This window comes from Leptopilina heterotoma, unplaced genomic scaffold (genome assembly GCF_015476425.1).
Source record: "Leptopilina heterotoma isolate Lh14 unplaced genomic scaffold, ASM1547642v1 Lhet_7, whole genome shotgun sequence".
Taxonomy (NCBI): domain Eukaryota; kingdom Metazoa; phylum Arthropoda; class Insecta; order Hymenoptera; family Figitidae; genus Leptopilina; species Leptopilina heterotoma.
In genome coordinates, this window is record NW_025111161.1 from 661,015 (window position 1) to 676,981 (window position 15,967).

At 21.6% G+C, this 15,967-nt stretch overlaps 1 protein-coding gene across 4 annotated transcripts in view; it reads left to right on the forward strand.

Moving 5' to 3' along the window:
* Positions 1 to 15,967, forward strand: part of LOC122510496 — a 39,633-nt gene that overhangs the window by 2,838 nt on the left and 20,828 nt on the right. For 3 of the 4 annotated variants that reach the window (XM_043625179.1, XM_043625183.1, XM_043625182.1), the window contains exons 2-4: positions 1,094 to 1,711; positions 3,156 to 3,351; positions 4,909 to 5,073. In XM_043625179.1, the coding sequence (XP_043481114.1) occupies positions 1,343 to 1,711; positions 3,156 to 3,351; positions 4,909 to 5,073 (730 nt within the window). In that variant the 5' untranslated portion in view covers positions 1,094 to 1,342. The remainder of the gene's footprint in view (positions 1 to 1,093; positions 1,712 to 3,155; positions 3,352 to 4,908; positions 5,074 to 15,967) is intronic. The other variant, XM_043625181.1, reaches the window with a different exon arrangement.

A 15,967-nucleotide genomic window follows, 5' to 3' on the forward strand; every position in this document is an offset into this window, starting at 1 on the left:
ATTATTTAAAAAATTTTTTCAAAAAATTAATTTTAAGAATTTTTTTATTATAATTTTTTGAAAATATAATACCTTAATAACTTTTTTAAAAAAACATGGACAGTTACAGTTATAATTTTATTTATTTTTTTTATTTATTTATTATAATTTTTATGAAAAATTGAATTTTTTTATTTAAATAATATAATTTTTTCGAAGAATTTTCGGAAAATTATTAAAAATAATTAATTTAGAGATGAAGTTTAGTTAAAAATTGCAGAAAACAATTTTAATTTTTAAAGAGTTATAGTAGTTGTAATTTTTAAAAATTATTGAATTTCAGAAAGTTTCAAAATTTTTTAAAATTATATTTAGAAGCGGAAATTATTATTATTAAAATTATTATTAAATAATTTTAAAAAGGAGTTAAAATATAATAAACAAAATTGTTATTCCTCGAAATATTATCTAATACTATAATTGAAATTTTTTTATAAACGTCAATAATTATTCCTATTTAAAGTATTTTTATTTATAAAAACATAAAACAGCCAACTTCATTGAAAGCAGAATGCGAGGTCAAAACGACAGTAAATAATTTTATCAAATTCTCTCGTAAAAACTTTTGAACACCAATTATAAACTTGTGAATCATTGTGAATTAAAAGCATTCTTAAAGAAAATTGTTATATTTTGAAGAGTAAATAAAAAAATATTAAAATTCAATTTAATTAGAATGAAAAAAAATTCTCCAAATAATTTCTAATCGAAATTTTTTAATTTTAACCTGTAAAATTTTTAATTATAAATCCGGTTAGTGATTCATAATTGCAAATATGAAAATTAAAAATAAAAAAAATTTTTTTTTTTTTAAATAAATAAAAATAAAAATTGTGTGAAAAGTAGTAAATAAATATGTACATAATTTGGATTTCGAAAGATTTTAAAAAAACATTAAATAAACATTAAATAATTTATTAAGTAACAATTTTGAAATTTACAACTAAAAATAAAAGAATTTCAGTATATGTAAAAATATGTCGTAAACTAAAAATAATTCATCAATTGAAAAGTGATTAAACATACTTATAATTTCCTGAATATAAAATCAAAGGATGTTGAACTGTATTGTGAAAAATTTATATGTTATTCTATTTCTGTTGGAAAGCAGAGTTAAATTTTCAATTCTCACAGGACTTAAATTTTTCATTTCATCAGTGAAACTGAAATATGAATTTCAAGTGAATCGAACAAAGAAGATGGTTTTAAATTAATAAAGTTGCGGATTAAAGAGGAACAATCATTTAAAACACTTTTTTAATTTCAATTTATACCGGAGATAAAATTTATTTCATCAAACAATATGAAGTATAGAATTATACCATTGGAGAGGAACTCCGACATTAGTTATCGAGTAAAGTGTGTTTCCGTTGAAAATGAACGTGTTTTTGGAGATGTTCTCGTCACAAATCAAATGCAAGATTCTGTTTATTGTAAAAATTGTTTCCCCTCCGTTTGGCGAAAAAAGAAATTTAATTTAATTAAAAAAACACTAGAGAGTCCTGATTTTATGGAAATGAACAGTAATCCTGTGTCTCGACGAAGAAGTACAATATGCCACGTTCCAGGAATGGTTCAGAAGAATTTTCAGAGATCAAAATCCGTTGGAGATGAATTTTTGCAGACAATTGACATAGAGGAGTTACAAAATCAAAAATTTTGTAATCCAAAGGTACTTTAGTGAGAAAAATTAAAATTACGAATAAAAATAAAATTGAATTATGATGTTGAAAATAATTTTAATTTATTGAAAATTATAACTATATTGGATAAGAACATAAAACTAATATACTTAACATAAATTTCTTTTGACATAAATTTCATTTAGCATAAATTTATTTAACGTAAATTTTATTTAACGTAAATTTTGTTTGACACAAAGTTCATTTGACATAAAAGACATTTAACATAATTTATATTTGACATAAAAGTAATTTTATTTTGTCATTTAACATAATTCTCATTTGACATAAAATTCACTTGACATAACTTTCATTGCACACAAAATCCATTTGACATAGATTTCAAAAGTTGTCATAAATTTCATTTGACATAAATTTCATTTGACATAAACTTATTTGACATAAATTTTATTTGACATAAAGTTCATTGGACATAAAACACATTTAACATAATTCACATTTGACATAAAAGTTATTCAGCAAAATTCTCATTTGACATAAAATTCATTTTATATAAATTACATTTAACATAAAAATATCGGCGCGAATTTTAAAAGTAACCAATTAGATATTATCAAGAACATTGTCATTTGACAATTTTAAAATTTTCTCCTCTATTTTCAGGTCAAATGACCTTTATGTCAAATGAAATCTTTGCCAACTTTTGAAATCTATGTCAAATGAGAATCATGATAAATGACTTTTCCGTCAAATGAAAATGTCAAGTGAATTTTATGTCAAATGAAATTGATGTTAAATGACTTTTATGCCAAATGAAATTTATTTCAAGTGAATATTATGTTAAATGAGAATTATGTTAAATGAATTTTATGCCAAATGAAATTTATGTCAAACATACCAAATTTCCTTTATGTTGATTGGATTTTATGTCAAATGAAATGTATGTCGAATAAATTTATGTCAAATGAATTTTATATATCGAGTATCAAATGAAATTTACGTTAAATAAATTTTATGTAAAACGAAGTTTATGGCAAATTTAAAATGTCAAAAGAAATTTATGTTAAGTATATTAGTTTTATGACATAAAATTTGTGTTAAATGAATTATGACAATTAATATTCATGTCAAATGGATTTTGTGATAAACTTTCAATTTTTTTTTACAATTTTTTCTATTTTCTCGTTAAATAAAAAAATACTTGCAAAATAAAATGGTTAAATATTTATTATAATAAATATTATAATTTACTATAATAAATACAGTTATTTCTATTAATTTATTAGTAAAATTTACTAATTCAAAAGCAAAAAATCAGGTGCTAATTCAAATTAGTAAATATTTTTACAAATTCAAATTTAGAAATTGTACTTTTGTTGTATTCTGAAATTTTGTATTACAAAAAATAAATAATATAATAAATAATATATATAATAAATAATATAATATATATTTTTTGACATTTAATTTTAGATTTATCCGGAGCCTTTAAATAATATAGAAACTGTAAGTAGAGGAAAAACGGTTACCACTTTAGTCGATCAACTTCTTTCGGATATTTACGGAATTCCAAGCAGCGATCGAGGGAAATCTGAAAGCGACTCATCGCTCTCTTCTAATTCGCAACTACGTCATACTCACTTACAAAAAACTCGTCTTATGCTTAAAAGTAAGAAATACTCAATATAAATGTGTAATATTCTAAAATAATTATTATTACCTACCAATTAAGTTAATTTTCACATATTTTAATTTTAAAAATTTTAAATTTTAAAAAATTTAAATTCGTATTATTAAGACGACGGATTTCTTTTTAAAATACGTGAATTTATTTGTCGAGGAATTATTGTTTTGAAGGTTTAGTCATGTTTCTGAATAACTATTTACCATTGTCAGTTGATGACTATTCAATTCAGATACTATTCAGTAAATGAAGAAAGAGACAGAACAACAAACAATGACATTTATTATTTAAAATAATGAAAAGTTTTATTATTTAATTTTTGAAAAGTTTAATTATTTTGTTTTTTGAAAAGTAAAAATTGCCATGCAAGAAATTTTTAATTCTTAAATGGACTCGGCAGGAAATACATTATGGTTTTGGGCTCCACACTCGATTTTCGTATTAGTTTTTGAATTAGGTTTTTCTTCCGGTTTAATACAAACTGAAAATTCAAATTTATAAGAAAAAAATTTTTTTTTTCAAATTACAATGCAAAATAATGTAATTTTTAACAATTCTTCCGCCATTTTGAATATTTGAAAGCTGACATCATATTTCTAATCAGCGATTATGAAAATCCCTGAGGAACAAGTTTCAAGCAAAATGGTGTATCTTTTAAAAATTTGACCGCCATATTGGATCCGCCATTTTGAATTTTCTAAATGTGCTGATTTGTATCGGCAACCCAAAAAATCTCTATGTAAAAGTAATTAATAACTTTTTAATATACGTTCTACGAGATTAAAATAAAGTAATAAATTGTAAAAAAAAAATAAGATTCGTAGATTTTTAGCCGTTTTATAAACTCGCTTTGTTAGAGCATGAGAGACAAATTTAAGAGGTTTGGCATGTAGCGATAAAATAAGTGGTTCTTCTATCGTGAAAGGTTGGCGGCTAAAGATAGGGTAAGGACCTGTTCTTCAAGTCAATGAGGGCGTATGACTAGCTTCACTTATGCATTGTCAGCCACAGTCCACGACTATAGGCTGAGCTTAATTTTATTTTTATTACTTATATAGTAATTTGTTCAAATTTATAAAATAGGTATAAGTATGTTATTACTAAATATAATATAATTTTAAAAAAAATTTATGAAAAATATATATATAGTAGTGTAACCCCAGTCGTTTTTTTAAAAAACGACTTGAAAAATAATTTGAAAAATAAAGAAGTTAAAAATCCTATATAAGAACCCATACGCGAACCCATATGTAATCCTACATAAGGAATCCCATACGAAAATTTACAAATAAGCAGAATTCCATAATCTCTACAATAGATTTTGTTTCAAAGTTTCGGCCATAATTTTTAACTGCCAATGAGTTAACTTGGTTTAAAGCAAAGATAAGAGTAACTTTTAGAGAGTGTTCTCTATATAACTATAAAGTTAAAACCGACAATTTCCGACAGTACTGTAATTATTACCTATAAATTATAATTATCATTAGCATAATGTACCATTTTTTTTTTTTTATGAAAGTAAAGAAAAATTATTTTTCACAGCGGAAAAAGAACTTCGTGTGGTACTTAAAACTTTAATGGAACATGTCAGTTATGAAGGTGGACTTTTAATTCGACAACTTCGTCGTCGAGATTATCTTCTTGCTAAACGCGATAAGCAATACGATGTCATTACGGCTCATCTTTATACACATTGTGAAAAGACAAGTAAGCAAATTCACTTTAATTAACAAAAAAAAATTTTAATTTCAATCATATTAAATGCCATTTATGCAATATAAATTATACGTCTAATGTTATGCGTCTCTTTTTGAATTCGTGATCGTATTCAGAGGACAAAAATCTATTGAAAATCGCTTCGATATTAAAAATGAAAAAATGTCTTGAAAATCCGTATAGAAAATATTTTTTTTGAATATTTACCTCCATTCTCAAAATCATAAAATGCACACTTTGAGTTTTAATTTAAGACCTTACTGAAGTTTCTAGCACATCAGGATAAAAAGAAAAAATATTTTAAATACATCGAAAAAAAACACGTTTTTCTGGGTCTTTACCCCCACTTTTCTCAAAATCCTGCGGAGTGCTAAGCAATTTTGGGTGAATTGAGTTCAGAGAATGAAAATGCATTGAAAACCACTCTAACATAAAAAATAAAAAAGCAGTCGAATTTTGCACGACTGCAAGCTTCACAGTCTGTCCCCTATTTCCCTAAAAGTCCCCTTTTTTTAATTTTGGCCCCTAAACGTGTACCCTATTTTGAAAATTTCCCCTGTTTTTTTCGTCGCAGGAAATCAATTATTTTCAATAATTTTTAAGTAATTCTGCAAAAGAATTCAATTATCTTGATAACCATAACAAAATTCTCCCCATAAAATCAATTATTTTAAGGATTTTTAATGAAAATCTTTTCCAAAATTCAATTATTTTGATAAATATCAAAATTCTTCTCAAAAATTCAAAGAAATTTTAATTAAATTCTTGGCAAAATTTCAATTATTTAATAAAATACTTTGCACGAATTCAATTATTTTTATAAATTTTAATGAATATCTCGTCAAGAATTCAATTATTTTTATGAATAGCAACATTTTTCGCCAAAAATTCAATTATTTTCAAAAATTTAAATAAAATTCTTTGCAACATTTCAATTATTTTTAAAAGATTTTTGCAATTCAATGTTTTTAAATATTTAATATTTTTATAAAATTTATCAACAGATTTAATTATAGAAAAAACTTGTTCATACAATTTTACAAATAGATTCAATTATTTTCATAAATAATAAAATTATATTTACGAATTCAGTTATTTTCATCGCAGAATTTCTAATATTTTTAATACAATTTTAAATAAATTCCTTGAAAAATGCAATTATTATTAAAAATTTTATTAAAACTTGAGGAAAGAATTCAATTTTAAGAAACATTCAATTATTCAATAAAACAATAAAATTCGTTGCAATAATTCAAATATTTTCATAAAAAAACATTTGATTTATTCGTCGCAGAAAATCAATTATTTTCAAACATTTTTAAATAATTTTGCAAAACAATTCAATTAGCTTGATAAATAACTAAATTGCATAAATTCTTCCCATAAAATCAATTATTCTAAGGAATTTTAATAAAATTCTTTTCCAATTCAATTATTTTGATAAATAACAATATTCATCACAAGAATTCAATTCTTTTGAAAAGTAATAAAATACTTTACAGAAATTCAATTATTTTTAAAAAATCTAAAATAAATTGTCAACATTTCAATTGTCTTTATAAAAGAATAGCAAAATATTTTTCGACAAAAATCAATTATTTTCAGGAATTTTAATAAAATTCATTGCAAAATTAAATTATTTTTATAAATAACAATATTCATTAGAAGAATTCAATTACTTACAAAATTAATCAAATTCTTTGCAGAAATACAATTATTTTCAAAAAATCTAAAAAAAATTGTCCTCAACATTTCAATTATCTTTACAAATGAATAGCAAAATATTCTTCGCAAAAATTCAATTATTTTCAAAAAATTAAAAAAAAATTGTCAACATTCTAATTGCTTTTCTTTATAAATAAATAGCAAAATATTTTTTGACAAAGTTCAATTATTTTCAGGAATTTTAATAAAACTCATTGCAAAATTCAATTATTTTCATAAATAACATTATTCATCACAAGGATTCAATTCTTTTGAAAAGTAATAAAATACTTTACAGAAATTAGATTATTTTCAAAATTTTTTAAAAATTCTCGTCAAGAATTAAAATAGTTTTATAAATGAATAGGGAAATTCTTCTCAAGAATTAAAATTATTGTCAAAATTTTTTTTTAAATTCTGCTCAAGAAGTCAATTATTTTCAAAAATTTTAATAAAATTCTTCTCATAAATTCAATTTTCAAAAATTATATTATTTAAATTCTTCTCAGGAATTCAATCATTTTTAAAAAATTTAATACAATTCTTAAAAAAGTTTTAATTTTAAGAAACATTCAATATTATTTATTTTTGTATTTAAATAATTGATTTCTCGTAGAATAAAGTTATTGCTTTTCGTACTTTTAACTAACAATTCTGTAGAATTAATTTTTTTAAAAAAGTTTAATTGAATAATAATAATTGATGTTATTGATTTAAAGTAGAATTTTAGTTAAAAATTCTAGAAAATGTCAATTGAATTGAAATGATACAAATAATTTTGAAGAAATTACAGTAACAATATTCTTATAATAATAAACTAATGATTTTGTCAGTCGGTCATTTTTAATTATTATAAAACATAATGAAATGGATCACTCCGAGTCTTCGATTCGATATCGTTACACTGTAAAAAAAGGGAGTTAAATTTTAACTCCCCCGGGGGGTCTATAAAAGTCGCTCCCATTGGGGAGTTAAATAAAGAGAGTTAAAATTTCACACCCAAATGCTAACTCCCCAAGGAAAAAATAACTTGCGCGGGTGTTGAATGAAGGGAGTTAGAAATTAACTCTCTTTTGAAGTTGATTTTTAACTCGAAAAATTTCACTCCCAACTCCCGAGTCCGTTAACTCCCTAAATTTTTTACAGTGTATCTTCATGTTCTGTAATAATTTTTTTTAAATTGTTTAATTTCAAAAAGGTTTGAATTTGAAAATTTTGAACATCTTACCTAATGAAAAAAAATGTTGTAATATTTATTTTAAATAAAACTATTGATGTTTTCGAATAATTTGACTTTTGAAAAAATTTGTACCTAAATCAATTTAATAAAACATTTTTTTGAGTATCTAATAATTTTGAGAGTGAATCAGAATATTCTTTAGGGTCATCAGGGAAAAAGTGAAAGTTGTGTTTAGAAATGAGGGAAAAGTCAGGGGAAAATAAAGTTAAATTTTTGTGGCAACCCTTTATTAATAAATTATATTTTTATCTTTATTTAACCAATTTTTACGGTCCCCTAAAAGTCCCCTAGTTTTTAATTTTCAGTCGCCTATTTCCCCTAAAATACTTTTTAGGGGCACTGTGGAGCCTGTATTTTTTAATCGTTACAACATTTAAAGATATGAAATTATTATATTTGAAAACTGTTTTATAGTCTTTACTTGAAAAAATAGTAAAATGCATTTTGTCAAAATTTGTTTTATAAATAATCCAGCTCCATTTATATAGGTACCTCTTCTATATTTATAGTGTAGAAGAAGCTCTAGTTGAAAATTCTTGCACAAGTTTATGCACATTTTTTTGTATAAGATCACGTACATTTTTATACACACAAGTTGCCGCACGTGGTCGACAAGTGATCAAGCAACTGAAATTGAAATATGTATAGTGAAAATATACATGAAACGGTATATGATCACGTACGAAAAATTTTTTCCTTCGAGATCCTTCTCAGTTTATGATTTATGTACATATGTCCATATTCCATGCATTTCTTGTGTATAAAATAAAATAATTTTTTTTGAAAAACTTTTATGAAATTTCAGGCATATTATTTTATAATTTGACAATACTAAACAACGTTGATGGGCTGATATTACATTTTATAGGTTCCTCTCTTTAAATTCTTCATGCGGTTAAATTCTACATCGCAAAATTTTATACACAGACAAATATAATTTTTATTATTTTTATTATATTATTTGATGAAAAAAGCTCAAATTTGATATTCGACTCGAAATATCGGAAATGAATTCTAAAAAAGTTATGAGTACCTTCGTGTTTCGGAAAAAGCTCTTCTTTAATAAAAAAAGCTCCAATTTCATATTCGACTACAAAAATTGTGAAAAAAATATTGTCAAGACCAGCGAATTGTAAATTTAATAAAGAAAATTAGTAAAATTTATCTCGGATGCAGTAAAATTTATTCCGGAAGTAGTAAAATTTACTCCGGAAGTAGTAAAAGCGTTCAGAAATTTCGCAAACATAACAGTCTAGATTAATCTCACAATTAGTTAATAAAAAAAGTTACTTTATATTTTCTATTGTGTAAATGACATTAATTATCAATCGACCCACACAATAAACTACCGTTTATTAAAAAATATTATATTTACCATATTAAAAGTTTGCTATTAATATCAAATAAAAAATGTTGCCTAACACAACACACTAAATATTAAAAACCATTTATAACTTTAACTCTTTTCACTCTTAGAATTGAATGCATTTGAAATGAAACATTTTTCATATAAATATTTATTTTTTTAATAATAATCATTTTCTTGGATAAATAAAAAAGACTTTTTAAATTTGTAAACACATCAGATGGAGCCACTAAAATTGTGGCAGTGTTTAAAAATCTATTATTATGATAATAAAATTAATATGTATACAATAAATTAGCAACAATATATTATATAGTATTTCAAATAAAAATAAACTAGAAGACTTTATTTTTTTTCTCTAAAAACTAATTAGAAATTAGAAAACATCTGGTGGTATAAGAAAAAATATTTCAATCAATAAAAGTAATATATACATAAAGTTGCACGTATCTTTCATCACGCATGCTCCAAATCTACTGCAAGGTAAAGGGCATGCGTTTGAACATATGTTAAATGTCATAGAAAAAAATATTCATTTTATTTTTTTCCCCAGTAAATATTTATAATCGACTGCATAAAGTTATAAAATTTGAGTATTAAATAAAGAAAAGTTGATTATAAAGTACAATCATAATTTTAATGGCTTAAAGTTAGAAAAAAATGAAAATTTAAAAGCGCAGAAGGATCGTAAAAGCTATTATACTTTTTGTATTTTTTAAATGCAGTAAACTTTTTATTTCATTTCACAATAATAATATAGGTACTACAATTAAAACTTAATACTATATTCTATGAAAAAAATTTGCTTGCCTTAAATAACCGATTACTTTTTAATTATCAAATAAATATTTCCTTATTGAATCAAATAATTTTAATTTCAATCAAATAAATTTTAGTCGAACGAATAATTTCATTTGTAATTATTACAAATATTTATATTATAAATATTATAAATATTATTAATATTATTATTACCTATTATTATTTTTTTTTCTACAAAACAAGTTTAGGAGAGGAAAAAATGCTTTTTATTATTATTATTATTATTATTATTATTATTATTATTATTATTATTATAAATATTATTATTATCACAAATCCCATTTAATTGATTTAAATAAAAATTATTCGATACAAATAAATATTTATTTAATAATAAACAATTAATCGTTGTTTAGAATAAAAAAAAAATTTTCCATTCTGTAAATTTTACCTAAATTTTAAAAATTGTATTGAACTTTTTTATAAATTAAAAATACATTCAATCTTTATAAAGTTTATTTGACTTATCTAGATACATCAAATGCGATAAATTTTAGAAAATTATAGATTAGAGAACATAACTCTGTAAATAAAGGGAAAGATTATGGGAAATCGATTTTTTTCAATGTTAACGCATTAGTAACAATTTGCAAGTATTGACATAGTTTTCTTTTATTGAAAAAATATTTTTTTATGAAAAGAATCTTTACAAATATTATACTGTACAGACTCATTGCGATTTATACCACTTTTGTTTAAAAAATTATTCACGAGTAATTTAATTTTCATCTAAGTAATGTAATTTTTTTTTAAGAAACTCTTATTTGACAATATTGGATTATATAAATATTGAAATAAATATTAATTATTAAAATTAATAATATTGAATATTGTTTCTCTTTAATTTAGTAAAGTGAACTTCGATATTAATGTAATAGAACAAATATCAAGTAATAATATTAGGATCAGTGTAATTTGAGAGGGTTTGAATAATAAAAAAACTATTCGAAAAAAATATAATCCAATTCTTCAAAACAATTCAATTATTTTCAAAAAATAATCGAATTTCAATTATTTTCAAAAAATAATCAAATTTCAATTATTTTTAATATTTAGTATTTTCATAAAAATTCGCAAAAGAATTCAATTATTTAAAAAAAATTGATAAAATTCATTCAAAATATTTAATTATTTTCATAAATAATAAAATTTCCTTAGGAATTCAATTAGTTTAGAATTGCATTTACAAAAAAATTCGAAAAAACCAATTATTTAACAAAATGTTTATACAAATCTTTTTAATAATTCAATTACCTTAACTAATAATAACATTTGTCATGGAAATTCAATTTAAAAAAAAAAAATTTTGATAAAATTCTCAGCAAGAATTCAATTATTTTCATAAATAATAAAACTCATCGAAGAATTTCAATAATTTTTAATACTATTTTAAATCAATTAATCGAAAAATTCTAATATTTTCAAAAATAAAGTTTTCCACAAGAATTCAATTATTAAAAATAAAATTTTAAATACAATTTTAATTAAATTTTTTTGAAATAATTCAATTATTTTCATAAATAACAATATTCATCACAAGAATTCAATTATTTTTAAAACTAATAAATTTCTTCTTGTAAATTCAATTATTTTTAAAAATTCTAATAAAATCGTTCACTAGAATTCAATTATTTTCATAAATAATAAAATGCTTTTTAGGAATTCAATTATTTTTAAAAAATGTATTAAAATACCACACAGACATTCAATTATTATCAAAAATTTTAATTGAATTCTTTGTAAAATTTAATTATTTTTAAAAACTTCTCGCAATTCAATGATTTTCAATATCTACTATTTTCATAAAATTTCTAAACAGAATTTAATTATTTAAAAGAATTTTTTTAAAAATCTTCGTAAGAATTCAAATTTTTTCACGAATAATAAAAATTTCTCAGGAATTCAATTTATTAGGAAGATATTAAGAAGTAAAAAATGCAGGGAAAACTTTAGAGATTTAGTTCTTATAAATATCAATTGATTTTTAAAAATTAGAATATTATTTTTTAATTTTAAAATAATATTCTATATAAAACAATTATTATATATATAAACAACTTTATAAATGCGAAATAAAATTCAGATTTAACCAAGCAAGAAAAAGCAGGATCTCGTGACACTGACGTCAAGCATTTTCACCTATAAGTTGAAAAAGTGTGCGCCATGGGAGAAAAAATTCAATATCGTAACTACTTTTAATGTCTCCATCAATTTTTTTTTCAAATTCAAAAAAATATATAGATAATCTGCTATCTATCCACAATTTTGAACATTTTTGAAAATTTCCTTTTTTTAATTTCTCGTTTAAGATAAAACTACATTTACATATATGTCAAAATAATTGAAAATTTTCTTCACGATAAGTCTCTTGAAAATGGATAATAAATGTAAAAATTAAACATACAATACAGCTAGAAAAACCTAATTTTCTATATAATTTCCACATTTAATCATTTTTTAGATTAAAAAGATTGAAAAGATTCTTGTTTTTTTATTTTATATGAAGCAATATAAATCAATCGATTCTGAATTAAATTGAAAATTATTATATTTTTTATTTAATTAAAAGATAAAGCAATCACTGTAAGTTAAAATTAATTAGGTATATTATTTATTTATTGTAAGAAAATTACAATTTATGCATTGTTAAGAATTTTTTTTATTGATTTTAAGATAATAAATTTTAAAGAGTATTTCTAACGAGACTGTCAACTCTGACCTTCTTCATTTTAATTTTAACTCATTAAAGTTAGCAGTATTCTTAACTGTAATTTGCCAGCGATAATTAAAATCTATTGCCAATTTCATCAATCCAGTTAACGTGAGCTTTAGTATCGCGTTGGTTTCTAATACTATATTAAAAGCATTATATCATCCATTGAAGTTTTTCGATTTTTCAATTGTTAATTCTTCCTTTATTCATATTCTATTGCTATGATGTATTTAAAACTTTTTTTCACATCGAAAATCGAATTAATTTTCTTTATTTTAGCATTTTGATTACAATAAGGTCATTCTATGGAATTTTCATTTCAAAGCATAAAAATGTGTTTATTTCTTTCATTTAATTATAATTTAACCATTATTCGAAGTTTGATTTGTTTTTTTTTATTTTTTTCTAACAGTTGTTTATTTTGTTCTAAAGTTTTTATTTATAATGTTACATCCTTAGGGAGGAATTTCATTTTTTTTTATTTATGATAAAACTAGTTGATATAAAATAATAAACAAGAAAAAAGTAATATTCATTTAAGAGAAAAAATTCTTTTCGAATATGAATTGAATTTATTTTCTCAAAACAAAATTATTTTATTTCAATGTAAGATTTTTTTAGTCTATGGTGGTTAATAATAAAATAATATTTTAAGATTTTTATGTTAAAAATTTGAGTTTAAGTAACCAAAATAAAATATGAGTTTCAAGCAAATTTAGACAATTTTTAAGATTTTGGTCGCCATATTGGATCCGCCATTTTGAATTTTTTTTATCTGACATCAGATTAGCGCGTGAAAACAGAAAAATTGCAATTATTAAAATTATTTCCAGAAATTCGATTATTTTCAAAAATTAAAAAAAAAATTCTCTTCGCTATTTAAATTACCTTTATAAATAGCAAAATTCTTCGCCGAAATTCAATTACATTCAGGAATTTTTATAAAATTCATTGTGAAATTCAATTATTTTCGTAAATAACAATATTTATCACAAGAATTCAATTATTTTTAAAATTAATAAAATTCTTCTCAGAAATTCAATTATATTCAAAAAATCTAAAAAAAATTTTTAACATTTCAATTATCTTTATAAATGAATAGCAAAATAGTCTTCGATAAAATTCAATTATTTTTAGGAATTTTAATAAAATTTATTGCAAAAAATCCAATTATTTTCAGGAATTTTAATAAAATTCATTGAAAAATTCAATTATTTTCAGAAATTTTACTAAAATTCATTGGAAAATTCAATTATTTTCGTAAATGACAATATATATCACAACAATTAAATTATTTTCAAAATTAATAAAATTCTTCGAAGAAAAGCAATTATTTTCAAAAAATCTAAAAAAAATGTCGTTATTATTTCAATTATCTTTATAAATGAATAGAAAAATATTCTTCGACAAAATTCCATTATTTTCAGTAATTTTAATAAAATTTATTGCAAAATTCAATTACTTTTTGGAATTTTAATGAAATTCATTGCAAAATTCAATTATTTTCAGGAATTTTAATAAAATTCATTGCGAAATTCAATTATTTTCAAAAATAACAAAATTTATCAAAAGAATTCAATTATTTTCAAAATTAATCAAATTCTTCGCAAAAATTCAATTATATTTAAAAAATTTTTAAAAAAATGTCAACATTTCAATTATCTTTATAAATGAATAGCAAAATATTCTTCGACAAAATTTAATTATTTTCAGGAATTTTAATAAAATTCATTGCAAAATTCAATTATTTTCATAAATAATAGTATTCATCACAATAATTTAATTATTTTCAACAATAATAAAATGCAATTATTTTCAAAAATTTTAATAAAATTCATGCAAAATTTCAATTATTTTCAATGATTTTCAATATTCTACTATTGTAATAAAATTTTCCAAAAGAATTCAATTATTAAACAAAAATTTTAATTTTTTTTTGAATAATTAATTTCGAAAAATAAAAAATCTTAATGCTTAAAAATAAGAAAGGGAGTAATGCAAAAAATAATTTAATATCTTGTAAATTAAATTTACAACAACTCTTCTAAATTCAAACATAGGTTATAATATAATAATAGTAACGCAGGCTTTTTAAAGTTATACAGATAAATTTTTATTTCTATTGCAATAAAAAAATACTTTATTTTTAAGCTTTAACCATTCTTTTTCAAAATTAATTATTAAATTTTTTTTTCAGTAACAGTAATGCAGTCATTATTTCTATGACATTCTCAACTCTTAAAAATGCAGAGAGCTTTTATTGAAGCAGATGAAGATAAAACAGTGATATTTGTGTCGTTTGTTTTTAATTTTCTTCTAAATTTATCACCAACCCACTATAAAACTTACATGTTTTTTTTTTTTTTTGAAAAAAATGTCAGCTTTCCAATAAAAATAAAAAATTTTAAATACCCATTTGGGTTAAAAATTAAAAAAAACCTTCTTTTAAAAAAAGGGAGTTAAGATTTTTAAGTACATGAAAAATGCTGTAAATTCATTAAAAATAAATTAAAATCGATAAAGTTTTATAAAAGTTATATGGTTTTGAACAAGGCAGTGTTGCACAAACTTTAACCCCCACTACTTTCTACAATTTTTTTTTTAAAAGATCTAATATTTTACAAATTTATTACTTTCACGTAGGATAACAATTTTCCAAAGTATCAAGCCAATCCCAAGACTTTTAACTTTTGCCTGGGACATTTGAGAATGCCCATATATAAGCACTTTTATAATATTAACAAAATTTAACGGTAAATCCATATATAATTTTGATTAATGGAATTATTTTTACTTTTCTTTTGACGTAAGATTGAAACAAGATGAATATCATTTTATTTGAAATCATTCCCCTGCAATAGAGCAAAATCCTCTCAATTGCATATGAATACTAAAGTATTCATAAATAATAATAAAATTATAATAAAAAATTTAATAAATTAATTTTTATTATTATTATGATTTAATTATTAAATTATAATAAGTACTAATATATATAAGAGGAAAAAAATGCTGCAAAAGAAGAGGAATCCTCTAAAAT